Source organism: Amphiprion ocellaris, chromosome 2 (genome assembly GCF_022539595.1).
Source record: "Amphiprion ocellaris isolate individual 3 ecotype Okinawa chromosome 2, ASM2253959v1, whole genome shotgun sequence".
Classification (NCBI taxonomy): Eukaryota; Metazoa; Chordata; class Actinopteri; family Pomacentridae; genus Amphiprion; species Amphiprion ocellaris.
Window position 1 is genome coordinate 23,544,040 of NC_072767.1, and position 27,688 is coordinate 23,571,727.

A 27,688-nucleotide genomic window follows, 5' to 3' on the forward strand; every position below is an offset into this window, starting at 1 on the left:
GTTTTCAGCATCACTTCAGAGGAGCTCACAAAAGTTGTGATACATCTGGCAGCAAATAGTTGCAATTTAATAATTACTTCTGGGGTTTTTACAGCAAGAATGCACACTCATTTAGAGTAATTCATCAGAAAACAATGTTTTTGCAAAGTAGTAAAAACTGCTCACAGTAATATTTATGGATTACCCAGAATAAATGGGGTAACACACATGTCGTTGCTGCATTTGTTTACATTAAATGTGCCAGTGCTATATGAATTCCACTCACCATCATTTTCCTGGAGTGCTGAGGCAGATTTATTGACAGATGACTCAAGTTCTGAGCAAATTAAACCACATACAGCTCAAACTGTTACTTGACACCTGTTGAACTGCAAACTCTTATCTTGAACATGATCAACTTTCCAGCAGAGTAGATTGAAGATTTTTTCAGTCACTAATCATCATTTGATTCCTTTCCTTTAGAGTTATGTGATCTGAGTTTATTTAAATTGATGGGATTGCAACAAACCCTTAGATGTGTGCCTGCAAATAAGACTCGTCCAAATGAATGAGAAAAATCTGCTGAAGCCTCTCCGGTCTCATAGTCGTCTCTGTTTTTTTCTCTACAGTCTGACCTCCTGATAGGCTGCTACAAACATCACGCATCTGTGATGATGCCTGCACTGGCAGATGACAAGTGGAGGAAAAACTGTAAGCAACAAACGTCTTTTTTCCCCCCTGCTTGTCTCGCTCAGACCATCCGTCCCATCCAGCTGTCAGCCTGATGAGTGGTTCGATATAACAGAGACAACCCACCTCCCACCCCACAGCTGTGCGCAACGACCTCTGCGGTTTACTTGTGGATTACTGGAAAGGAGAGGGGATGAGACTACCAGAGAACGAACCCCTGCTCACTACTTATCTTCTGCTGCAGGAGGTTAAAGAGGAAATGCGTTCTCACATCCACGGCAGACCAAAGGAAGCATCTGTAACAAACGCCAGCCCGTGGGTGTATTTGGCGATGGAAAGCCCGAACTTTACGCACGGATCTCTTTCCATAAACGGCACGCAGCTCCCGCCTTTAGAAGCAACCAAGGACGGGATAGAAATCGCTTTGCCGATTTTTATGTTTGCTGGAGGCGCAATTGGAAATTTAATTGCAATAATCGTCCTTTCGGTTTCACGTCAAGAAAGGAAATCTTCCGCTTTCTTCACGCTGGTGCGCGGTCTGGCGGTGACGGACCTGCTGGGCACCTGTCTGGCCAGCCCGCTCACTATAGCCACCTACCTGAAACGGACGGTGCTGGAGGACCAACATATCTGCGAGTTTCACTCCTTTTTGCTGCTGTTCTTCGGTTTAACCGGACTGAGCATCATATGCGCCATGGCAGGGGAGCGGTACTTGGCTATATGCTGCCCCTACACCTACCAGCGGTGGGGGGTGGACAAACGCTTTGCGCAAAAGTTCCTCTTCTTCATTTACATCACTAACATTTTCTTCTGCTGCCTGCCGATGATGGGCATGGCGGAGAGCATTCTGCAGACGTCCCAGACCTGGTGCTTCATCGACATGAGGACACACGAGCCTGTGGCCACCGCCTACTCCGTCCTGTACGGCGCCGTCAGCCTGCTGCTCATCCTGGGCACCATCCTGCTCAACCTGGCGGTGTGCGGATCGCTGCTGCTGATGAGGCAGAGGACCGTGCAGCGGCCCGTCACCAGAGCCAGCGTCCGGGAGAGATGGAGGGCTCTGTCCTCCGCCGCAGAGACGCAGATGATCGCAGTGCTGGTGATGACCTCCGTGGTGGTTCTGGCCTGTTCAGCCCCACTGATGGTGAGTCCAGACATTAATGATGTAAACAGTTGTTGGTTTGATTGGGTTTCTGTTTTCCTGCACAAATAGATGCAGCAGCAACAGTCATTAGGCACCAGGAAGCTTTTGGTTTCGTGCTGTTTTATCTCAATGTTTACCTGTAATGCAGGTGCAAGTGTGTCAGAAAAACTGTAACGTTTAAAAACTGTAAAATAAATAAATAATAATAATAATTTAACCTTATGGGACACACATTACTATTTGTAAAAATACTGATTTTGATGTCTGCTATTTTCCTGTGATTTTGCCAGAGATAATCTGTAATTCAACAAAACACGAAAAATCTGTAAAATAACAGTGAAAATTGTTTAATAATGTTCCCCTTTTCACGCTGAAGTTTCACTGAGTGTAAACAGAAGGAGGAATAAATAGCAGTCTCTAACATTTGGACCTTAGAACTATTTTTTAGTGCACTTGATTAAGTGAATTGAGCTACTTTCCACCAATAATAAACAGGAATGCTTTCATGTGAACTTAACCGTAGCTAAAATCATTATTAGTTACAGACTGCAGGCTTTTAGATAAAGTATTTTAAACTGAATGCTGCATATTATGAAAACAAACTTCCTTAATTAGACCATTTTTCCTTCAATCTCTCAAGCAGATATTCCAGGATCAATTCAAGAAAAAACAGAATAAGATGTATTTGTGTAATACATTGAAACAAAGCTGCTTACTGCTGAAATATACTGCCAACAGTTTACTATTAAGATATATTTAATACATTTTGCCAACACTGTGTGTATGTCAAATTGAGATAAGTGAGACTTAGCTTCATTTCATGGTTCATCAGATATCTCCCCCTCATTGTCATGATACAGACTTATTATTTCTTCATTAAAATCACCTCTGGTATTATTATTTTTCTGTCATTTCTTTAATAATTATTTGTTCTTGCTAATGCTTTAACCAGTTGATGATTAACTGATTATGACAGGAACATTTCTGACTGCACATAAAATCATTGATTAACCCTTAAGGACTGAAAACTTTTATCTAATTTGAGTTGGGACCCAAAACATGACAAATCAAAATTTCCCACGTTTTTGGCACCACATTTCTGCATCTTTAAGATTTTATCAACAACATGAAGATGTGTGTTGCACTGACTTGTTTCTGTCTTTAAGGTGCGGGTGTTTGCCAACCACTTTATGCCGAAACCTGACCCCACAGCAGACCGGGCTGCCATCAGGATCGCCTCAGTGAACCCCATCCTGGATCCCTGGATCTACATCCTGCTGAGGAGGTCCCTGTTTCGACGGTTACTCAGTTTATCCAGGAGAAGCAGCAGCACTCGCAGCAGTGCTCTTCCATCACCGCAGAGGAATGTGTTTTATCCAGATATCATGAGGGACAGCCACGTGTTCACCCAGCTGATGTGCAACGCAAACATCATCTCTCAGCTGCCCACTGCTGTCAAATTCACTCCGTACGACGGGGAGAGCCTCCCTCAGACTTAAAACGCTGCAGACTGAGCACGCGTTGGACGTCTTTCTCATGCTGTAGGCAGCTTCACGTGGGCCACAGACTCTGTTTTAGAGCTGTGAGATGGAATAATGGTGATTACTGTATGAACTCGCAGCTGGACAGGAGTTCACAGCTGCTGCAGGATTATTTATTGAGTGAAAATGAAGCAGCAATACTGACGAGAAAATCTGTTTGACTCAGATGTCACTACTGAAGTGCAATAACAAGACAAGACTGAACCTTATCATTTTGTGTCTTTTTAGTGTTATCCAACCTCGACTCCTGACTTCTGCTCACTGCCACACTAACCCTTATTTTCGAGTTCTTTCTCCTGGTCATGAAGCCCACCTCTACAGCTCCTTCCTCCAGACCAGTCAGTCCTACAGTTTATGTCCAGTTGACCAGTGACATTTAGTCGTTTTTTATGCAGTTTTTAGGAAATGCTCCCTGTGGTGGGCAGGTGATCTAGACTCCCTCTTGCTTTGTTACATGCAAGTCTATGGAAACTCCTGGGAGTTATTTTTACATTGTGAGAGACATTTGAAACACAAACGTTATAAAAGACTAACTAAAATATGCTGCTGTTGCCTGTTTGTATTAAAGGTTTATATTTGCAATAAATCTGAGCGTGTCCTCTGTTATTTGGTAAACTGTCTTAGTCTTGCATTGAACTCATGCTGCTCTGGTCTCTGTTACTGTTGACCTCATTTGAACCTAGTGAGAGTTTCAGCAATACGTCTGATCTGATTAATATTCGGCTGCAGTGGTCATGACTTTTGCACAGCTCAGTTTGTTTCTCACAGTGTTGCTCTACAAGCTCATGACTCTTTTCCAAACCATGTGTAAGCATTTTCAGCTGTGTGTGGACATCTATGCTGGAACAGATACATTTAAATCAATGAAGAATAAATAGTGAATCAAACATCTCCTCTACATTGTCACTTCTGAGCATACCTGTGTATAAAAAAATCTTTTCTGAATCTGTCAGAATACCATTCGTTCAGGAGTGGTCGGCTTTGCAGAATGTTCTCTAAATCCACCCCTGACATTTAGCAGATGGATGTCTTGCCTTGTAAGATTATATAAAAGACGCAGCACATGGAAAATTTCCTTTGATAAAACACTAAAAGGAGAAAATGATACATTTTGATGAGAGATGTGAAAATCAAACAGGATCAAGTCTGCACAAAAGTTCTGACAAACCAAAAAAGTAATATGTTGGCATTCACCACTCAACACCTGAGAAATACTTACATTTATCAATTTGTGCCAGTAGGGGGCAGAAAAACTGAAACTTAACAGTCAGAGGGTTTTCAGTTCTGATATTGTCTCCATCTCCTAATAAATGTCAAACCACTGTGTGTAATGGGTGAAGAAAGCTATCACACGTTATTATGATTGTTTTTTAAAAAGTTAGTGACAGTCAAGTGTTTAATTTTGAGGTGTATCACTTTAAGGTAAAACAGAGCCAGATAGTTGCAACTTAATTTTATAAGCTTCTTATTGAATTTGCACAGTGTGTCATGTGTAGGTGACTGTAAAAATGTGATGAAATACTTCTGCAGCTGTGACTCACAATCTTTACAACCTCTACAGCTCACATATAAAAAGCATTTGGTTAACGCAGAAACGTACCTGAGTATATTTACTGAAGAACTGCAACTACAGTGCAATTTAACAACTTGCCTTCTTAAACTTCTGCACCACTACAATTTAAAAGCAATTATTGTACTTCTTGTACTGATTAACATGGCAACATGTACCTGACAGCTACGATTACAAGTTATACTTAAAATACAACATTGTTCAGATTAAACAAGTGGTACAATGTGCTTTAATGAAAACAGCATCTAGTTGGTTCCCTCATCTCCTTTCAGATGTCAGAGTTGTGTTCAGTTCTAATACAGTTACATTTTGCCTTTAAAACTCCCCAGAAGTTTTCTTTTAAATGAAAAGCTTGAGATAAAAAAATGTAATATTTCACAAGAAAGCGACAACGTGAGATAAATTTTTTTTTTTTTTTAAAAAGGAAGAAAGAGTTGTGTTTTGGTTTCTGTCCTACTCGATTAAACTTGTCATAACTCCACAGATTTATCCTTGACCTCTTGGAGGGTCCCCGACCCCTAGGTTGGGAACCACGAGACCTACTTATTGTAGCTGTATACAAATCTAGTTCCATCCCAGTTGGCTATAATGTCATCGCAAATCATAAAACCCTTCACTATGTGAACATTTTTGCTGCAACAATATTACTTTTGATACTTTTAAGACAATTGAATTAAGGACAATTCTGCATTTGAAGACTGTATGGGTCAATATATAATTGCGGGACTTTTTGTAACATAGTTTTCAGGCCTAAAATCAACATGGCCGCCTATAACCAAACACCATGACATTTTTAGAGAAAGATTCTTCTAAAATATTATATATACACAATTGAGTAAAATTGAAATTTAAAGTTATTTATAAAGATATTGTAGTAAACCTTTTGACATGTGATAAATCCACATTTGATTCACTCAATACTTTATATTAAATAACTCAGAAAGCCTTGGAGTCTGGCCAGTATTTTCTTCAGGAGGAAATGACATCATGTGGAGCAGGTCATGTGATCTGGAATTAACACACTTCCTTGAGAAGTGTTTTTGTAATGGGTAGCTTAAAGTGATTTCTCAGACAGATACAACTTATTTTCCATGTAAAATTTTATATACTGATAAAAAAAGAAATATCTGTCATGATTATCTCAACTTAATAAAAAGAACACAATCAAAACCATTTTATGAATAAGTTAATTTTATTATTGTTTAGCTAATTAGAAGGTGGTTGTTATTAAATTTGGACAGTTATTTAGTTGGCATTTTAGTGATATCCAGTCATCTTTTATTAATAAGTGATTGTTTCCATAATAAATAATTATGAAATTTGTAAAGACATGATCATAAAGAACATAAACATTAGTTTTTCAACAAAAATGGATGCAAGATATATCCCATGGACTTCAAAAGATCCTCAAATATATATTGACCCGTATGCTTCACTTGGAGTATTCGACATGGTTGTACTTTAACTTTAACTTACATAATAACATCTATTAGTCAAGAGAAAAGGCATTCAGGAAGTTCAGGATTCCATAATGCATTTATTCCCCCCAACATTTAAAAATAGCATTTACTAAACATAAGCAGACGAGACTGTGCATAGCTGCACGACTGTACAACATTTTTGTACCTTGACACCATAAATAAAAATCTATAAACATCGGTTAAGTAAAAATTTTGTCTCAAGATCCATGAAAGACACACAAAAATAATAATTATACAAGTTTTACAAAGTCTTCTCCCCGTTCTCCGCTCATTGACATTTACATCCCGGGGAAAGGTTAACAACAGAGAGCCAGCATCTTAGTTAATGAACCGTTCTCTAAATGTTCTCCCAGTCAGCTCAGTGCACAGAAACAAGGACACTGAAGAACCCTTCATGTGTCCCACATCGCGCCTTTCTGAAAACAAGCCTTCTATCCTGTGGTGCATCAGAAGCGTAACACTCTGCTTTTGGCGACACGAGGAAGGACATGAAGAAACACATGAAGAAACTACAGAGAGTCTAAAAACGTCAGCAGTAGGCAGTGTGATGAATCATGAACACTTAAAACGTGACTACTATTGATTGCTCTCTAAGGCTGATTAAAGTCCAGTAGCTTCACATTACTACATCCAAAAACCTGCGTCTAAATGCAGAACTTGAACACTAAAATATACAGACTACACATGGATATTGTAAAATAAATCCTTGATTTGATTGGCTCCTATCTTTTGAAAGTAGTTTCAGTTTTGGTTGCATACTGTCATTGTCCGACTGCTGTTTAACATTGATTTGCTTCAATGTTTTGTTTTATTTTACTCTCTTCTCATAAAATGTTTATCACCCAAAGGAGTGCAAATCGTTGCATTTTACGTGAGGTATTGCACCAATCTGATATGCAGCTGAAGAGTATGTTTTATTTTAGCAAATTTTTGACTTGAAATCATTAAAAAAAAGCATCTGTTGTATTAATAGTGACAGTTTCCTTCTTGATACTTACAAAAGTAGTTTCTCAAGAAGCAACAGTATGAAAATGTTCAACGATATCAAGGCTCCACATGCTGCTGGTTGAAATACAAGAACAAACGTGATAAAACAATGTGGAAATACATATGATTTAAAGTTGAAGTGGTATGTGTGCATCTCCTCATGTATGGGAATACTTTAGGTAATCACAGAACAATGACAGATCTGAATCTTGAAATAACCAAAGCAGGAACTAGTAGGATGTTGTAGTGACATAACAAGCAGGTCTCCTTCCTTCTGATGGCTTCCACTCATTTCTAAGCTCCTTTTTGGCCTCCAAAGCCCCCTAAGAAATATCAGACCGTTTACCTACTGAATGCTCTACGTTATCCTCCAGTCCCTCAGTATGACTGGTGTTAGGAAGGTAGCATATGGTGTACATCACAGGTGCTTTAAGTGGCTGCTGGCAGGAGCTGATGAGAACAGATGACACTTAAAAGATACAGGACACATGCATCTGTAAAATAATGCAGCTCCATACAGCTGCACAGTTCTCTGCTGTAACTTAATGCAATTAAATGTTGGGGTTTCCAGGACGGTTACAAAACTAAAATATTCCGGTAGATAAATGCCACTTTCATGAAACTTTAATCAATGCTGGTGTTGAGTCAGAGGTTTTAAATTCATCTCCTTTTTTTAGTTTTGAGGCTGCAGTTTGTGGTGCTCTAAAAGACATTTTATCCAGTTTAATGACGCCAAGAAAATACAGCCTCAATGTGAACAATCAACCCACCCACTACAGCAGGAGTCTTAACTTTAAAAAAAGGCATTCGAGGAAGGTAGTAATTATTTCAGAACAGGAGTTTCTACTTAATTCATTCTCTCATTTGTCAGCAGTTCAGTTTTCCCCATGAATCCATAAAGAGACACTGGTTTGTCTCTAAGAAGCCCACTGACCTTTCAGAGCTTCTCGCAGATTATTTCAGGGTTATTCTTCGGACTAAATACTATGACAGTGTTTCAAGTGTCAAAAAAGTACACAAAAAGCCGTATTATTAAAGTTTAACCATGCTATCCCCTAATCTGCATCTATTAGAGACTACAGCTGAAAAAAGAAGCTCACAGGCTACGACTCGCACTTGATGCTGAAGCATCTGAGCCACAAAAAAGCAGGTAGAGACTTTATATTGCTGTAGTGAGACTATGAGAGCATCAGTGAGCACAAGCTATCCTGCAGGGAGAAACACATGAGGCCGATGTTTCCTACATTAAATAGTTCCTCGAGCAGTAAAAAATGCCTTTAAAAATACAAATGATTATCAGTTCTCAATTTTGCAGACATTGCAATCAATAATGATAATGAAGTCCACCTGAAATTAAAGTTGAATCTTTAATTGCACAAACCAAACCTTGGATTTCATGCATGTCTCATTTTCAATCAAGTCTGTCCAGAGACTTTCTGACACCGACGATGCCAAAACTGCTCACAATCTGTATAACACATTTAGTTGTTTCATGATGTGCAAACTCAACACAAGCCTCTGTTTAGAAAAAAAAAACAGAAACATGACAGAGCAGCTTTGGTTCAGGCGGAAAAATTGCCTGACAGGAGAGAAACCGTTACTGCCTGAGAAGCTTCACAGATCAATAAATACCAAATAATCAGTTAAAAAAAATATGTAATTTTTTAAATGAATTCATTAACTCCAAACTATGACAAAACAAACAAGTAAATTTAACATCTCTATTGCATTTTACATGGTTAGACGGGATAAAAAAATGAAACAAAGGGCATCTCTACAATACGCAGCTGTTGTACTTCACATTATAAAGATGCCTTGTTTTGATGATTCTAATTTTATGCTAACTTTTTACATTTACACCTCATGATAACAAGTAGAAATGTTTCGGTTTCATTGGTGAAAAGGGCAGATATGTGCGAGGTCACTGACCTCTGGATAACAGAACTGGTCTCGCTCTTGATTTAAAGACGTGGACATTTTGTGTGTGTTTTCATCAACGGCAGTTAAAAACACGTGGTGACGTAAGTTTTACTGATCTGCGTGTGCAAAATGTTTGATAGACATCGGGAACCGATTTGTTCTTGTTATTTAGGCATTTTTCTTCATAAGGAACTTGTATTTTTGAACTACCTTGTAAAGTGAGTGCAAAAATAGAGCTACAGCAGTCTAATTTATATCTACAGTGGCATCTCACATCTACAGTCTACTGCCATGCAAGAGGTTCTGTGAGGATCCACTTCAGCACAGCAGTACTTTGAGTTGAATGCTAGCGTGCTCACAATGACTACTAACATGTTGAGGGCTGTCTGGTACAATTACCATGTTCCCCATGTTGGTGCATATCATGTTAGCATGCTTAGCTCTTAAAGAACAGCTGAAGGTGTTTCATAGATAGTCACAAACCAAAGTATTGAATGAATGAAAACTTTGACACGATGTTCGTCATTGATGAAAAGTCAAGTGATCACCAAAGTTACTAGAGTTCAGATAAGAGATAAGAATGTGTGTACCAAATTTTCAGGCAATCCAGCCAGTGATTATTGAGATGTGTCAGTTTACACCAAAATACTGACATCTGTCGAGCCATTGTGCCACCACAGCTAAAACTGACTATGATCAAATAAGATCCGTCAGGCCAAATGCACAAAACCATAACTTTCCTGGCAAGTACCACTGGCCTCAAGATTTTATCACTGAGGACAGACTGAGTGGTTTGTTTGATCCCACAATATGACAAGTGCCTCATGAAGAAAAATGACAATCATGAACATGAAATGCCCCAAACAAAAACTCTAAAGACCTTCTATATAACTCAGTTTGCTACACAAGGTAACATGACAGTCTCCTGACTCTGTGCAAGTTAACGTTCACAGTAAATGGCTACAGATGCTTTCCTTTCAAAGTCGACAAAATAACCCCAAACAAAAATATGGCTGGTTGTGAAAACAAAACTCAAACATTTCCAGACAGTCTCAAAGAAACCATTCTTCAACTACCTCCCACACCTGCTGTGGCACATTTATGTGTCAGAATAACATGGCTTAATCCGTCACCAACACGTCTGAAAATGACTGATTAAAGTTTTCTCTCAAACCACCCTGTACAGTTGGTACTACAGTAATAAATAAATGATGACCTATAGCAAAGCTGTCCATAAAATGATGTTTAGACAGGGAGTGGTGAGGGAGAGGTCACATCTCAGGCCTTTTATGACCAACACAACTCATTCCTAATATCCAGAACAAACAGCACTTGCCTTCAGTCTTGAGTTTGGAGCGGGTGGTGAGGACCCGCTGCTGGGAGGGCGGCTACACACAGTAATGTCTATGACAGCTACCCAGAGCGAGGACACACTCCTCCTCTACACAACGTACTGGTGGTTGCTGCTGTAGTTTGTCGTGTAGGTCTGCCGGCTGTACTGGAAGTGGTCGGTCAACACGTTGTTCCAGCTGTGCTGCTGCTCTGAGCCGTGGGAGAAAGGCACTGACCCGTTGGTCTGGAGCTTCTCCAGCGCCGGGTTGTCAAAGGACATCAGGTCCTGCTTGGAGCTCGGCAACAACTTCTTCTGCTTGTTAGCGTCATACTTGGCCTGATGGTGGAGGAGAAGGGCAAATGGATTTTAAATGTTGGCACTGCACTGTGGCTGCCCACTGATCCTAAATGGTTTGGGTGGGTCTAATGTTCCACAAGTGGAAAAATAAAGTCATAAAAAAAAGACCATCAGGTGGAGATAAAGCAGTTTACAGATCATGACAATAAGCAGGAGTGTAAACGGTCAATGGGTGTGTAAAGAAGCTGATCACAGCCATCTACATTAAGTACGGAGGTCTGTCTTGGAATGTTCACATTTAAAACACATTTTTAAACACTGATGCATTTAACGTTAGGTAAAGAAATGTCCGTTAAATACTGAATGAGATCCTTATATTCATACTGCTGCACAGTGTCAACAGTGCTGCTTTTATCTAGAGGAACAACAGATGACTTCTGGATATTTTCTCTACCATCTCTCCCCATTCTTCTTCCAGATTTATACAAAGCTCATTTTTTTCCCTCTCAGCTGACGCTCAAGGGGCTCAATGAGACTCACCTTGTTGTAAAGGAAGACTCCAACAATGGCCGTCATCATACCCATGAGATTAGTGAGGGTGACCGGGTTGCGCAGCATGAACAGTGAGATGCTGATGACCATGATCCTCTTGGTGGCGTTGGCGACGGCGTAGCTGAGAGGGCTGACGAGGTTAAGTACACTGAAGGCGATGACGTTTTGGGCGAAATTGCAGAAGCCGCTGATGAGCAGGAGGACAAAAGTACCCGTCCATTCTGAAACGTCCGACTGAAAGGACAGCAGTGGCATTGCTTATGGCCGAGAAACAAATCAGATGCTGCTGAACAGTTGGTGTAAATGCTAAACTCTACTACAGAGCTTTCACTGTTACTCACCAGGTCTCCATTTACAAGAAACACTGAGAGGTCCACTAGCACCCAGGTGGGTAGCATGAAGATCACAGCGTTGAAGCCGAGAATGTTGAGCAGCCTCAGGTGGTGAACTCTGGTGTCACGCAACACCTTTAAAAGGAAAAAAATGATGTGGTAATAAAGAAGATGTAAAGGTGATTTTTTTTTGTTCAGAAACTTTTTATTGTCCTCTATTTACTTACAAAACAGAATCACATCAAGGACAGAAAGTATTTTGCCCCAAAAAAGAAATAATTCAGGCTAAAAACCCTTTATCACACGGGCCAAGACACCAGTCAATTTCACTGAAATCTCATGCTATCTGTTGAAATTGATGTTCAAAAGCTGATCATCTTGTTATTGAGCTGCAAGAAGAGCAAAAGTGGAGCTTGTGGCAAAATATATGTTAAACTCACAAAGCCAGAGGCAGTGATTTCCTGTTTTTAGTCATTTATTTTGATGTTATCTATCCATGAGGAAGATGGGATCATGTCCTAACATGAAGTCCTAACATGAGGAGAATTTACCTTTTTGGAGAAAATGTTCTGCAGAGAGAAGCAGAGCGTTGCAGCCAGAGCGCTGATTAGTCCTGAAACATCAAAGGACAGCTCAGTGACTGTGGCCAGCAGCACTCCACCGATGATGGGGATGAGCGATATGTAGACCTACAACAGGGACCCCACAGAGACCGAAGGCAGCGTCAGCAGTAACAAACACAAACAGCACTTTAGTTGCTTTTATTGAAGGCAGTTAATTACTCAAATATCATTTCCTGCTGCTGTTTCTGCATCTGCAGACCAGGACTCAGTTGGGCATTAATAAGAGATGTGGAGCTCATCGATTAGTCTGCTACTCAAATGATGAAAAACAAACAAACAAAAAAAAAACAATCAGCAGCTATCTTGGCCATTAATTAATTGTTTAAGTAATTAAACAATCCCTAATTGAAACTATTGCTTTTACTCTTCTGTTTAAAATCATAGTAAACTATACGTCTTTGTGTGCTTGACTGTCACTGTCTTTTCCCAGATTAAACTACCTCTTCATTTAAACTCTGAGTATGTATTAAACCAAGTAATTCATGACCTCATACTATTGAAATCAGCCTTGTCAGTGTAGCACATGGTGATTAAGTCTTTGTGAAATGGTTGTATTTTATATTACAGAATAGAGTGTTTCTGCTAGACAGTCACAAAAGCCAGCTGGTTTTACATGAGAAGCTGTGTGAACGTACTGCAGACACTGATGTAGCATATCATGAACACACCGCAGGCCGACAGATGATGTGTGTTTGTGTATAAATGCTTCATCAATGTTTTAAGATGTCGTGAACAGCTGGTGAAACTTGTTCTCTCCAATTTGAAAGTATGTTAAAATCTGCTGTTTAGGTAAGAAGTAGGCAGAGCTTTGATTGTCTGACATGGTTTGTTGATGCACCCAGTGGTTTTCTTCCACAACACACTTTCTAACACTTCACAGATTAAACCATTAATGAATTACGAAATTTGTAAATTAAATGACAAAGAAAGCAGCAGCTGCAACCCTACAAAATGAAAAATGTGAGTTGACAGTTCTTACGGGGCATTTAGCAAAACCATAACACAACCAGATTTTTAGGTCCCAATGAAAAGAAAACTGCACTGAACAACTAAGGGAACGATGCACATCTACACAAATTCATGTAAAGAGCAAACTGCACTTTAGACGCATTAGATGGTGCAGCTCGACCTGTTATTCTGTCTGTCTTGGTCCACAGACTCAGCATCAAGGGCTGAAACTAATGTCGACAGATGTGTGATTTACTTGCATACTGGATCATGAGAAATGGCAGAGGCCTGCATTTGTTATGAAACCCACTTATGCACCCACTCCTCCCCTCAACCAGCCACTCAGTATGAAACTGAGAAAACATAACCATGACTACTGAGCACCAAATTGCCGCCATCAAATTATCCAACTCTGTTTCATTGTTCACGTTAGTTGATTCCCATGTGCAAAAAGCCCCGAAAGATGAGCAACGAGACACAGAGGGGAAATAAAACAGGCTTGTAACCAGAATTTGGGCCCAAACCTAAACAATATGAGTATTAATTATAAACACATCTGTGCTGGAAGGGGTAGAACACCTCTGGCTCTTCTAACCAGCTGTCTTAATCTGCTGGTTCACAGTTAAACAGTGTCTAGACAGGATACAGTACAAGGAAGCAGCTCCTGGGAACAACTTGTTCAACGTACTCAAGTTATAGAGTTAAGAAAAGTATCTGTTGTCCTCTTTCCTTATACTGAAGGCCTTCTGCACTCTAAAGGAAAAGCTGGAGACTATGCAAATGTATTTGAGGACAGTGCTATTTAGTTAAAGGCAAACAGTTGTATGTAAAATCTACACAGTGTCCATTTCATTGGATCCATCTGTGCAAGGTTCAGCTCTGAGGACATAGTGAGTGTCAATAGGAAGGAAAACACATTTGAAACAAATCCAATACAAAGCAGTCTACCACCTTTAACTATAGATTTAGGAAACATATAATTGCGTTAACATATTTCTTACAATGTCAATGAAAAGCAAACATAACCTTTGTAAAGATAAATGTTATAGAGGAGCTGTTATACCGGACTACATTAGACTGTAGAGGTCTATCTAAGAAACTGCCCACTGAGAGATTAAACTACTCAGCAATAATTTGACAGTGTGTTTATTTAGTTAATCAGACGTTCTAATGTAGTTCACTTGAGGTTTCCCAGGACAGTACAGTGTAGTCTGCTGCTGCTCAAACAGGATCTCTGCACAGCCAGTAAGACGCCTCCAGCACCTACGTTTCCAGTCTGTGGACTCTTCCTATCTGAACTGTAAAGTAAACATGACAGGCTGACGTTACACTCACAAGTCTCCTCATTCAGGAAGGTGAGAAAACACTGAGTGTAAAACGCTCTCCCATCAGAATGGGAAATTAAGCAGCATTCCTGTTGGGTCAAACATTGTGTATTTTAGTTGTCAAGGCCCCAATGGAGGTTTTCAGGTATCAAACAGCAATTCTTTCATATAAGCAGAGCTGGACAGTGAGTCCAGGTTTCACAGTCTAAAGTCAAAGTGTGTCATAGGAAGTACAGAATGTAAAACCTCTTTAGGAAAACATTGTGGTCATGTTACTAAAATATCCTTCATTTCTAGTGACTACTTCTGGTTGAATGAGCCCAGGAAACATGAGGAGTGTTTCAGGAAGGTAACTTTTATGTGTCTGATTATATCAGTAACTGGGATGGGAGCTCTTTGTTTGTAATATTGATGTAAGTAGTTTTGTTCTCATTAATGTTTTACAAATGTGTCACCGTAGCATTCTGGTGAGTCACTGTGGGCTGGGCACTTATCTATGTGCATGACATAATATCCACGCAGTTAAGTAAAAGTGATTAGCATGGTGCAATCTGCTGAGGTGGAACTATATTACAAATTGACAGCTTAAAAGAGTATCTGTCCATGGAGAACTTTAAGTCTGAATCATAATAAAGGAATATATGTACTGCCACACAGGAGGCACAAATATCCTGGCTTGTTTACTCTGTCACATTCAATTTTGTGTTTTTAGTTCAGCCCCACTGCAACAATTGCTCCCAAGAAGAGTCAGAGATAATTCTAGTGCTTAAGAGATATTTGCAGTTATTTGAACGTTTGCTTACGGCAAAAACGATCCATATATTCACTGCTTTCAGCCACTCGATTGAGAATACTTGTTGGTTTCTATGACGGAGTGACAGTCCGAACAGAAGACATCACATTGTACTCTCTGAAATAGTGATGGACATGTCTCTCTGTTGTCTCACACTTGTAGACAAAACAATCAATAAATGGAGAGATTAAATGGCAGGACAACAAGAATAATATCTTCCTGCAGGGCTGGATAATTCTAGTACATAATCTCAGCATTATCAGCTTTAGCACAACTGTGTGACAAACTTTTGTTGCCCTGTTTGTGATTAACAAACAAAATGCTTTGTGTTTAAAGAAGTTGTCTGATGTAATGTTAATTAACTCTAGGGAATAATTACATCCGCTAAAGTTGAACTATCAGTTAATCTAGAGCAAATCCTTTCCACAGTTTCTCTATGCTAATGGGTTTAAATTAAAGAGAGTTTCTTTACACAACATTGCAGCTCTCAGTCACAAAGTGAAAGATGATTCTCTATCTAGTTCTCATATAACTTTGTCACCTGATCTGGAAGTTCAAACACCTGTGCAGTGCATGCCACGATACAATGCAAGAAAGAAAACAGACATGCGTACGCAAAAACCCAACTGTCTCCTCTAATATAACATGTGGTGAGTTAACACTGGGGTTTATTCGGTGAATGTGGCCGACTCGTAAATAAAATGTAGGTTTCCCCCTCTGACCTAAATTTGTCTCACAGAACGTCTCATCAACTTCAGGGACAAAAGCCCCCGCAGAAGGCCGTAATATGAGAAGCAGTGCAGGCGCAGGACTGTGCCACATCACCACTGCTGGGTCTCAGACAGGCTGAAACAGAGCAGGCCTTGTGCTGTGTTTGCTGTGTTGAACCTACTCACCTTAGTGGTTTGCTTCTCCCTCATGATAATTCTTGATAGCAACACAACCCATATTGGCATCGTGGCTTTGACTGTGAAAAGAAAACAAGGTACAAAAGAGAAAATGTCACATTGTTTTCTTGAGCAAACATGGAAAATGTAACTAACAGCAGCAGGTAGAGAATAAAAGCTTGGAGCATAAATTGCTACTACATCAGAGCCGAGCCCACGCCTCTGTCAAACACTTAACGTGTCACTCGGGGATTCACGCGCCATTGTGTTGCTTCATTTAAACGCCGACTGACGTGCTATTAGGTTTATCAAGATGTGTGCCACCAGTATTACTCACCAGTGTTGGCACACTGACGATTTAAAAGGACTTAAGATGGTCAACATATAGCTTCAGACATTAAAGCTGTCAAAACCAGAACAAACGGAAACTCATCACTAAAGTAAAACAAGCACTTGGAAACGCTAACGTTGTTGGCATGGCTGCTGTCCCTTTTAAATTAGGGCCAATGAACACTGGGAGTCTTTTGAAATAGTTTAGAGAAGACCTAAATAGGTGTGAAACAGTTTAATTTAGGGTTTACTGTTTTCTATTGGAAGTGAGAAGGGACTTTTAATACAGTAGTTTTATTATAAACTCAGCTGCTGATTCATTTGGTCCACAATGCTGTAAATTAATGAAGCTTTTCACGTTTACTGCTGCACTCATTTCAGAGGCTGTAACACATTAATGGTGTTATTAAACTTAAAGTTACGCCTAATGATCAACACCTCTCACAATAACATGAAACATGTCATCAGTACAGAAAACTGCACTCTCTTTAACCCTGGTGTCGTCTTGTGGGTCAAAATGACCCATTTTAAAGTTTGAAAATGTGGGAAAAAATATATATATTTTCACAGTGAAAACTTCCACATTTTTAACATTTTTGGAAAAATTTTGAAAATTCTTTGGTGGAAAAAAAGAAATGTTAAAAAAATGTTTCTTTAAGAACATTCGGTTCTTAAAGAAAATATTAGAAATTTTACTGATATATATGTAATCACTTTAGATATTTTTAGGATTTTTTTAAAAGATTTTTATTAATTTTTGGGAAAATATTTAAAACGTTTATTTTTCTATTTTTTAACATTTTATGTCTTGCCATTTTTTTTAAAATAAATTTTTAAGGGAAACTTGTAAGGACTTTTTTGAATTTTCTTCTTGAAGATTTTGCAAATTTTTTTTTAGAAATTTGGGGATTTTTTTTGCTGAATTTTTGGATTTTTTTCAGACAAGGGAACAATTTTTTTGGTGCTCGTAAATGAGGACAACAGGAGGGTTAATAACTGGAAAGTTGAATCAAGACCTCTCTAAAGCAGCATAAACGTAGGATTTACTGCAGGACTGTTTTATTAGGTGCCAACTAACATAGTTTCAAATTATTTACAGGATTTGAGGTGAAGCCAAATTATTGGATTTAATGAGCTCTTGGTTTACTTAGCTACACCTAGTTAAAACCAACAGCCTTGCAATGAATATGAGCACTTCCTAAATGTGCTCCAAACACAAATGGGAATCTTTGAAGTAATTTAGAGGAGGTGAAACTGGTAAAAGAGTGATGTTTTTCAAGTTTAGCTACTTCTACTTTAGGACAAGACAGGTTATTTCAGATTATTGTGAGGTTTTGCATTATGGGTCATGTTCACTTGTGTGTAGATGCTTGCTCTGTACAGGCTAATAAACAAACTAAAAGTGAAGACCACTTACAATAAAATCTGATGCCCTTTTTTATGAAGCAACACAGTCAATAAAGATTATTACATTCACCAATGTGCAGATATTAAAAACTAAAACTACAAATATGTTTACTTAAACTTTTGGTCATTTTGGAGGCTGTAATTTGTGGTTCTGTTAAACCGCGTTGCATTATACTGAGGTGTTTCATATTTTATGTTTACCCTCACCAATATAAATAAGGTAGATAAAAAACTACAAAGCTGAATAAACATCTCTTACATGTGGTTCAATAGAAACGGAAAGCAGTGGGAAGTAACATTAAGTAGAAGTACGAATTATTCAACTACTCTGACACAATAATGTAGACGTACAATTATGCAAATCTTAATATTATTCAAAAATTGGCAAATTTGCTTAACGAGTTGTTTTTCAATTTTAAGAATCTTGAAGTCAACAGTTCTGTTCTTTTAAGTAAAACAATAAATGCAGGTCTTTTATTTGACAGTTTTTCTAGACTGCTGTTGCTCTTACTTCCCATTTAATAAAAGGACGGCATTACAAAGAAATAATCCGTGTTATTGAATTCCTCAGCAGGTAACCTTGCAATACAACCACATGATGGAGAAAACTCATTTCCACGAGGAGCGGTGATGTGATTTGATCCGGCGGGGAGAGATCAAAGTTGGAGCGGCTTCAGTAATGGACCCTCCCCCCTGACGGAGGACTCATTGAGTTGCTAGCTAGCTAACAGCAGCCACTTATTTCTAAACAGGAGTCTGAAGCCGACCAATTTCTGCAGTTAAAACACTCACGCTAAGATAATTAGCCTCATGAAAGCACGTTTGTTGCCGACCTACAAGAAGCCAGAACCAGCCGGGGCCCAGCAGCGAGTTAAATGTCCGTGCCGCCAGTTGTCCAGCGTTAGCCGCCAAGCTAACGGCAGCTGACGGTACGGACACATCATCAAGTTCCCCCGGCTGACAGGCTCCAGGTGGCCGCTCATTATCACCCACATTCACACGCAGGAGCTCTACTCACCAGTGTGCGCATACGAAACAGGCACTTTCCATATGCTGAAGTGAGCCGACACCGATGCGAAGTATTTCCCGAAAGCTAAAGGCAGGATGTACCAGCGGTAGTACCTGCTCGGCAGTTCTGTTTTGGGGACTCCCCAAGCCCGCAGCAGCGGCGGGAGGAAGACGACGATGGAGATGATATGAAACAGAGAGACGGTGACCGGGTACGGGAAGCCATTCAGGATGATTTTGTTGACCACATTGCCCCCCGAGCTGACCGTGTACCAGCACACACACAGTGAAGCTATCCGGATCCCTTCCCTGACCGGGGTCCGCTCCACCGCAGCCATCTTCCAGCGCGGAGTGACGAGTCACTGGGGGAGTGTCAGTTTGCACCGGGGGAGGGCAGCGCTGCTCCGCCGTCAAGCTGCCACACCGAAGCAGCGCAGCGCTTCCACACACACCCTTCAGCATAAAACACACCCATCGGAGCTGCTGGGAGCCGCATCCAAAATGGCAGATATTGTAGTCCCACTTAAAAACTCTAAAAATCTACCATTTTAAACTGGGATTGAAATAAATACAATTTACGACTTTAAAATAAGCAAGGAATCAACGCGAAGCTCCCCGTGTGTGTGCCTGTAGTAGAGTCCATTTCCTGAACATTAAATGTAAAAAAAAATAAAAAAATGTATTTGAAAGTGTTCAGTCACTACTGGTTTTAAAAATATAGCCATAAAAATATAAAATAACCCAGACACATTTCAAAAACTGTCATTTCAACTGGCGTCTTTCCATAATTTGTATTTAATTTAATCCCAGCCTTTTTATTTCAAAAGTGCCAACTGTTTTTTTTATGCCATTTATCCAATGACAGTTTAGTTTCATAATGCCACTTCTCATCATAAAATCTGCTCATGAAGAAAAAAAACAATTTAATCAGTGGTGTGACTGTAGTTCCAGTCTGAATTATCTAAAATGGAAATTTAGCAGCAATATTTGTTCATACTCTTGTACCCAGATCTTTCCAAAGAAGTAGTAAAAAATGTCATAGTTTAGGGGAGGGAAACTTATACAAACTGGATTTGGACCCACTACTAACAATGTATTTATTTTAACTGTTTAGTCATCACAAAGTCTAAATATAGTTTTTTAAAGGACCCACAGCAGTTTCAGTCATACTGCTCCTTTTGTCTAACTCATAGTCTGAAACCTATTATTCAGATCTGGTCACATATGGCAAAGAAAGGCAATAAATATTCACAATTGAGAAGTTGCGACTAGGATGTATTTGTCATTGTTGCCTGAAAATAACAATAAATTATTAAATCAGTTGCCAGGGTTTCTGTTTACTTTTTTTGATCAGCTCCAACTGCACGAACAGCGGAAAAACAGCATCCAAGAGTGCCATGGGAATTGTTTGGTTTTGTCATTAGCTTGGGAATTAATCAAAATTCAGCCAAGTGTGATACACATGCAGAGCCAGCTCAGATCCTGCACTGTGGGGATTTATTTCTCAGTTAGATTTATGTGTGTAACTCAAGACAATCAGCAAAAAAAAAAAAAAAAAGGAAAAACAAACCTGTAGATTTCCTCCATACTTTAACAGAAGACAAATAATCACAATTCCTTCAGTTTTTTTTTTATTAACACATATTAACATGTCCACTTAAAGGACTAGGTAGCAAATATGTTCTCTCCTGCATTAAATGAATGCAAAAGGCTAATATCTGTACATTCACTAAGGCTCTGTCTTTAGGGAAAACACAGGTTTCCATAAGGCAAACAATATCTAAAGGAATGCTATTAAGTACTTTATCCAGCATGTCAATTTATTTTTCAGTTCTTCCTGACAGTACAAAGATGCAAGCTAGTAGCACAGTCTGCTCTGCCGTTCCAATTCATATTTTACAACCTAAATACACATTAAAGGGAAAAGGCAAGTTTAAAACAAAAATAGTACATATGTTGCATGATTTTTTCTTCTGTGTAACGTACAGTAGGTTTGAAATGTGGAATATCACAGCTGCATCCCTGAACCAACTCTGAAGAAAGAAATCTAACAAAAGATGATTAAACACAATCTGGACTTGTGTGTAAATCTTAATAATGAATATGTAAATAAATATCACACATGACAGTCACATTTTTTCTATCAGCTTGTATGGTTCTGGAGCTACACAAGCTTTATTTTCCCCTCACCTCAAATTGTTGTCACATCTGGCAGTTTCATGTCACTTGAACAGCAAACAAGACACATATTCAAATGTTTAAAACTGATTTGTCAGTTTTAGTTTCTGTTAAAAGCCACTGTGAGGCAGGCATGCAACATGCGAACAGCAGTTCTAAAAGAGGCAATGATAAATGTTTTTCACAGGACTAACAGCTGATTGTTGTTAATACTACTGGTAATGAGGAAAGCTACTTGAAGATAGTACTTATTTCAGCTTTCACAGCTAAAATGCCTTGTTCAAGGTGCAACAGCAAATGCTAACAAAAAGCCACATTAGGAGATTTATCTGTTGGATGCTCAAATTATGTAGCTTACTATTGTTGTCTGAAAAATCAAAAGGCTGATTAGTTCACAGTTTTTTTTTGTTTTTTTTTTTAAACATTAATTTTAAATTAAAAAATACTGCACTGTCGACTAAACGTGAGTGGATGAAGGGAAATCTGTAAAGTCACATTCCATGAGGCATGAAGACAGTTAACTTAAGATGAATAAAATATATCGGTGTCATTAATATAGTCTCCAATATAAAACAGGCTTGGTATTGGAGCTACTCCTCTGGAAACTCATTCTGTACAGTTATTAAATACTAACAACTAAATGGCCAGAAAATGCATAGCCTTTTCCCTTCACGCAGTCCCAACACAATGTTCACAAACTTATAAAAATGTTGATTACACCCCTGTGTTCCAACAGACACTAAAGCAGGCAGCATGTTTATTCCATTTTCACCAACAGTGCAAAACAGCAGCCTACACGTTGAAAAGGTGTCTTCACGCATCCAGAGATGTTCTGCTGCACAGTGAGGGAAAGTCACAACTTCCAATTCAGAACCCTGACTTCAGTTTCAATCCAGACAGACGTAGGGCAATATGTTCAATCTGCTCTCATCTCCATGTGGATCCAAGGAGATGCACTCAGTCCAGTCAAACCAGTTACCCTTTGTGTCATAACAACCGTTAACCCCAGGCCAGTGCTGTGTGTGTAATCTGCCCAGGTCCTCATTGCTGACTTCTCTGCTCACTCCCGGTAGATCTCTGGGAGGGACGTCCGAAGCCAACACGTGTGTTTTCTTGACATCTTTACTTCGGTGTTCCTCCTTTTTCAAGAACTCAGTCATGAAAAAGTGTGCACCTGGAGTGTGGGCACCTGATGATGTCAGCACATTACTTTGCTGGCTAAGGTACGACTGGATGATTTCACTCCTTGACAGCTCTTTCCAGTCTGTCTGCTGGAAGGGACTGGCAGGAACCGGTGGATTCTGTTTCAGCGGCTCTGACCACTGAAGTTCAGTTCTGTGGCTCAGTCTGGCATCCCCCTCCTGCAAAGGGTCCTTATGAAAGGAGGTTTTGATCTGTCCTGTTACAGGATCAAATGTCAGTCTCCTGTCTTTTAATCTGACTGGTTTAATGCTGCCTTCTACAGTCTGACCTTCTAAATTTACCATATAATCCTTAGATCTGTATTTTTGTTTTTTCCTTTTCCCTGTATTGCTAGAAGGACCCTCATCTTCCAAATTGACTGCATCACTGCAGGAGGAGGCAGCCGAGTTGTGAAGAGACGTATGAGGAGGCCTGCTTTGAGAGTCCAAATCTGCAGACCATGTACTATCAGTGCGAAAACCTTGAACACAAACACTGAAAGGCTGAGGAGAAGGCCCCAGTCCAGGGGTGTCCACAGTCCCAAGTCTCACACTGGGGCTAGAAATATTCTGTGCTTGGGGTGTAGTTTGTTTGACAACAGCTTCCTGCTTTGGAGTCTGAGGACTCTGCAAAGAACAACGTGGGCTTCTAGGTCGATGCTGCCCCCAGGAGGCTGCTTGCTCCTGTCGGGCTTGCTGCTGCAAAACTGATGCTTTTAGCAAAGAAGAAGTGCTCGGAGGCTTGCTGTATCCTGGGGCACTTGGATGAGGTTTTACAGCATTGACAGGGATTTTATTTAGTCTGTCATTGTCTGAAGGCTCAGAAGTCTCCCTGTCTAAAGGCTGATGAGCACGAGTATCTGTAAAAATTTCCGAGCTACCACCAATTCCATTGGTTGGCAGCTGTTTTGAGTTTTGTATTTTATCATTAAGAGTTGTTTTGGATACCTTGGCTGGTAAGAGCAGTCCATCCTTGGGATCACCCTTCCGCTTCCTGATGCTGACTTTTTCCACTCTTGGAGAGCAGTTGTTGAAGTCATTTCTGTTCTTCAACTCTGGACCTGTTTTTCCTAATGGTGGGGTGGCAGCTGGAGTGGAGATGCAGGGATGACCACCGCCATTGGAAGACCATGATGCACCGGTGTGTCCTTTGGACAACACTTCACCGTTCTCTGGGTCAATTAACTTCTGCCAGTTTCGCAGAAGTTTTTTGGCCCTTTTTGCAAGGTCCTCGTTCTTGGTTTTCTTTCGGACATCGTTGATGAGCTTGCCAAGACGAGTTTCCTTTCAGGAGACAAGATTAATGTTTAATAGCAGCTGCAACTTGACATTTGATAGATTCAACCACATAACAATTAATCTGATTGTACATTTTGATGCAACTTACCTCCAGCGCCTCTTTGGTGATAGGATATTTCTCCAAAAAAGAGATCACCTCCACAACTACCACCATGTTGCATATCTGCTGGAAAGACCCACAGGTTTATATGTCACAATCCTGAGATAACTTTAAGGTTTTGTAAGCATTACAACAAAAGCAACCGAGAAGATTGAGAATTGCAAGTTGCAGTTCTCAGTCTTTTCTGGTAAACAAATCTTTTTTTCCCTTCTCTACTAAATGGAGCAAAACATGATCAGCAGAGAATGAACAGAGAGGGAAAGAGGCTATTAGAAGGGTGAGACATCATTTGAATGAACTTTCAAATGTGCACCTGTATGTCTTGAAATGATACACTGGTTTCAGGCTCAATGTGAGAAACTGAGATAAGATGCAAATGTGCCATTTCATCTCACAAGAAGACAGAACAAAAGAACAGTTCTTCGATGTCTCTTGGTTTTACCTCGAGCCGTTCACCAGCTCTACAATGGGTTTCTGCAATGATGCATTCATGATGGACCAGATAATTTATGTGCAGTTGAAAATACATGTCATGACAGATGATTTCATCTGTGTTTATAACCCATGGTGTTTGTTGAGTGAGTTCTTTGTATGATCAGCATTTCACAGAAGATATCCAGAAGTAAATACTAGTGACAGTTAATCAAGCTGATGATATTTTTAGCACTTGGCAATGCTGGTGGTACAGTAGAACCTGCCATCATAATGTTGTAATGTTAACCTTTCGTGGGGTGACAGATTTTTCCAGTTCTCTAGCTGGTGTTGCATGGTATACCGATACCAGAAAAGTATAACAATATCTTGCTGCAAACAATGATACTAAACCTCCATTTTTTAGCATCGACACTCGATTTTGAGTTTGACGAGATAATTAGCTGAGAGCAACAATATCTGTTCAGTTTGGGGTAGCTAAATTAACATTGTGGAAAACTTCTCTATATGCTAACACAGCCTTCTCACTGGTAACATAAACTTTACAATAGCTCACAAGCAGCAAAAAGTCAAGAGTTCGCAGTGTGCAGATTGACAATCCCCTAAACCCCAACTAAATTCCTGCAGGAAGAGTTGAAGTGGGTCATTAAAATGTTTACTCTGGTACTAACCTCTGCAAGGAGTTATCCTTTATGAGCAGCTGTGTGTCATGTGAAGGTGGAGAGATGTGAACATGCAAAGAGCTGAACTTAATGTATCTTGTTTAGTTCTGGATATGAAAACGTACGAACACACAATGGTACAATAGTTCTCTCCTGCTGCTTTTACTGCTTTTGTTTTGCACCCTCCTTTATCTTGAACTGACACTATCAAAATACATAGTTAAAAAAATTCATTATAATACAAGGTCCATATGTTGTCATGAGTTATACCATTACTTTTGATGATGTGTCAGGTTTTTGCTGTGGTGTTGTTTCAGTCTCGGTGTCGAAATGTTTCATCAGGTATCGTATCTAAGCCTGATTTTGTGGTATCGTGACAACAGTAGCTGTAACTCATCGAGGTAATGGCATGTTAAGTAAAGGCTGAGATGTTATTGCAATGTATTAAAACCGTGAGTTTGCTGAAAGCTGCTACTGTTTCTCTGCTACTGAAGGACATTTGAATACAGATTTGTACTCCTTTCCAGTGCAGTAAGTTTCCAGTCCTGACACATTATACTTGATTAAACACAAATATGCTAACTTTGCTACTTCACCACTAGCCAGCAGTAGCCAGTTAGCTCCGTATGTCTGATATTAGTTACTTTGGCTGACTGGAGACGTTAGCCAGCTAATTAGCAAGCAAATAATAGCAGTAAGTCGCCACACACCGACTGCCTCCACTTTGTCAGCCCTCCTTGGCGACCTGAGGCGGGCTCAGCCTTATTGTCTGCCCTTCTCCACCCACCTCGTACCTTTAAAAACCAGCGGACATACTCACATTGCTCTGGCCGTCGATGGCCTGCAGCAGCCGGTCTCTCATCACCTGCGGAGTGGCTGTGGCGGCTGTCATCGCCTGGCGGTGTCTCGGTCCGGACAGACAGCAGAATCCCCCGAAGAGGCGGCGGTTGGAGACCAACCGACACTCACAGGCCCAACAGAAGGTCCTCCGAGGGAGCCGGCATCATGTTTTATGATGCGTTATCTTTGTTGTCGCTCGCCGCTATCGCGTACTCGCTAATGCGGACGACGAGAACGAAAAATCCTCCCCGGGAATCGGCTACCCGCCTCGGCTGGTAGCCTCCTCCTCCTCGGCCTTCTCATCGGGCTTTTTGTGAAGCGCAGAGCATGATGGGAGATTTTTACGTAAGCGGCGTCGTCTCGCGTGCTGTTCACGTCCGCTGGAGATGTGTTCACAGCCGGTCAAAATAACAACAATAAAACGACACAAACAGGCCTTCCGTGTTCCACAGTGTGTTTCAGCATAGCGTTTTTTGAGTGCTAATATTGACCGCAGAACGGCATTACTAGCTTCAGAATTATATATTTTGTGTAATTCCAAAATGCCCACATTTTTTCTAACAGTGGAGGTTAAAGTGACTCTCTAATATGGTAAAATATAACATTTACAAAATAATGTACACGTGCCATAGCTTATAGTACAAATTTACCATTTTTTTTCTACCAAAGGGTTCCCTATTTTTTAATGCATCCCAATAGGATAATAAATTTGCCTTTTCATTTATTTATTCACCCTTTGTCTTTGTCAATTTCGCACGTATTGCTATTTTTTTTACAACGTCACTTGGTGGCAATGTTGCCTTGTTGCAAAAACGTTGGATGTCGTGTAAAATACAGATTGTGGATGCTTCACCAGAAAAAGGCAAATTCATTTTTTCATCTATATAAAGGAAATTCCACCCGCTGCACATAAGGCAAAGCAAAAAATACATCTGTAGAATCTGACAATAGTGAAACAAAGCTTGAAACAGGCTAAAATGCAATAAGAAAACCAGAATAAAATGCTCATCTACAATGCAGATAGATAGATAGATAGATAGATAGATAGATAGATAGATAGATAGATAGATAGATAGATAGATAGATAGATAGATAGATAGATAGATAGATAGATAGATAGATAGATAGATAGATAGATAGATAGATAGATAGATAGATAGATGGGGAAATTTGAAACATCCAGTGCACATAGACCAAAATATAGTGTGTGTGCAGACAAGAGTACAAAGTTTGCACCTGAACATCTTCTCCTCACAATAAAGCTTTTAACCAATAATTACTTTCACTATTCATTAAATATTTTTGATTGATTTATTCATTTATAGGTAGGTATACATGTCAGAGAATAATCAGAAATTCTCATCACAAGTTCCCACAGACCAAAAAACATTTAAAAATCTGATGAATCTCTGTGTGTATGTGTGTGTCATTTTTCTTTCCATATCTCAACAACTTCACATCTGATACACAAGAAACATGCTGCTTGTATATATGGGGACATGAGTAAGTGCAGTGTTGAGTCAAAGGCTCCTCAGCTCGGCATTTCAGCTGCCTGTGTGTGGAGCCTGTTACATTAATTAAATAACTAATTAATTAAATTAATCAAGAAGTGTGTGTGTGTGTGTATGTGTCTGTGTGTGTGTGTTTAGTAAATTCTTCAGATACAAATTTTAAATTTGAATATTTTTTTTTTTTATTATTTTAATTATAAAGTAATTTTTTTAATGTAGTCTTGCCAATTGTTTTAGTATTAACTTTTTTTAGATTTAAGAAATTGACTACATTGATTATTTTTTAAAAAATATTTTGAATAAATTTGTCTTCTTTTAAAAGCTTTCTCACAGTGGTA

The 27,688-nt window shown here is 39.6% G+C and overlaps 3 protein-coding genes across 4 annotated transcripts; 1 reads left to right on the plus strand and 2 right to left on the minus strand.

Moving 5' to 3' along the window:
• Nucleotides 1–689: 689 nt before the first annotated feature.
• Nucleotides 690–4,223, plus strand: LOC111584561 (prostaglandin E2 receptor EP4 subtype-like). The gene is made up of 2 exons (XM_023293720.3): nt 690–1,813; nt 2,980–4,223. The coding sequence occupies exons 1-2, from the start codon at nt 863–865 to the stop codon at nt 3,310–3,312; spliced, it is 1,284 nt and encodes a 427-aa protein (XP_023149488.3). The 5' UTR covers nt 690–862; the 3' UTR covers nt 3,313–4,223.
• A 2,218-nt stretch (nt 4,224–6,441) lies between these two features.
• Nucleotides 6,442–19,511, minus strand: slc35e1 (solute carrier family 35 member E1). Its single transcript, XM_023293722.3, has 6 exons — nt 19,158–19,511; nt 16,412–16,482; nt 12,378–12,515; nt 11,836–11,961; nt 11,483–11,728; nt 6,442–10,981 (listed from the first exon to the last, which is right to left on the minus strand). Exons 1-6 carry the CDS (start codon nt 19,483–19,485, stop codon nt 10,754–10,756), a joined length of 1,137 nt encoding a protein of 378 aa, XP_023149490.1. The 5' UTR covers nt 19,486–19,511; the 3' UTR covers nt 6,442–10,753.
• Nucleotides 19,512–20,765: 1,254 nt separating this feature from the next.
• Nucleotides 20,766–26,150, minus strand: LOC111584559 (mediator of RNA polymerase II transcription subunit 26). Of its 2 annotated transcripts, none has more exons than XM_023293719.3 (3): nt 25,820–26,150; nt 23,894–23,968; nt 20,766–23,790 (listed from the first exon to the last, which is right to left on the minus strand). In XM_023293719.3, the coding sequence occupies exons 1-3, from the start codon at nt 25,889–25,891 to the stop codon at nt 22,213–22,215; spliced, it is 1,725 nt and encodes a 574-aa protein (XP_023149487.2). In that variant the 5' UTR covers nt 25,892–26,150; the 3' UTR covers nt 20,766–22,212. The 2 variants fall into 2 exon arrangements, with proteins under 2 accessions (XP_023149487.2, XP_023149486.2); XM_023293718.3 differs by having other exon boundaries at nt 23,894–23,971.
• Nucleotides 26,151–27,688: the final 1,538 nt, after the last annotated feature.

Coding starts and splice junctions, on each gene's coding strand:
- LOC111584561 (XM_023293720.3), top strand. CDS start 863: ATGAGACTACCAGAGAACGAACCCCTGCTCACTACTTATCTTCTGCTG. Junction 1,814..2,979: donor CCTGTTCAGCCCCACTGATG/GTGAGTCCAGAC, acceptor TCTGTCTTTAAG/GTGCGGGTGTTTGCCAACCA.
- slc35e1 (XM_023293722.3), bottom strand. CDS start 19,485: ATGGCTGCGGTGGAGCGGACCCCGGTCAGGGAAGGGATCCGGATAGCT. Junction 16,483..19,157: donor TGTTTCGTATGCGCACACTG/GTGAGTAGAGCT, acceptor TTCTTTTCACAG/TCAAAGCCACGATGCCAATA. Junction 11,729..11,835: donor TTCTTGTAAATGGAGACCTG/GTGAGTAACAGT, acceptor CTGTCCTTTCAG/TCGGACGTTTCAGAATGGAC.
- LOC111584559 (XM_023293718.3), bottom strand. CDS start 25,891: ATGACAGCCGCCACAGCCACTCCGCAGGTGATGAGAGACCGGCTGCTG. Junction 23,972..25,819: donor CCATCGACGGCCAGAGCAAT/GTGAGTATGTCC, acceptor GGGTCTTTCCAG/CAGATATGCAACATGGTGGT. Junction 23,791..23,893: donor TCACCAAAGAGGCGCTGGAG/GTAAGTTGCATC, acceptor GTCTCCTGAAAG/GAAACTCGTCTTGGCAAGCT.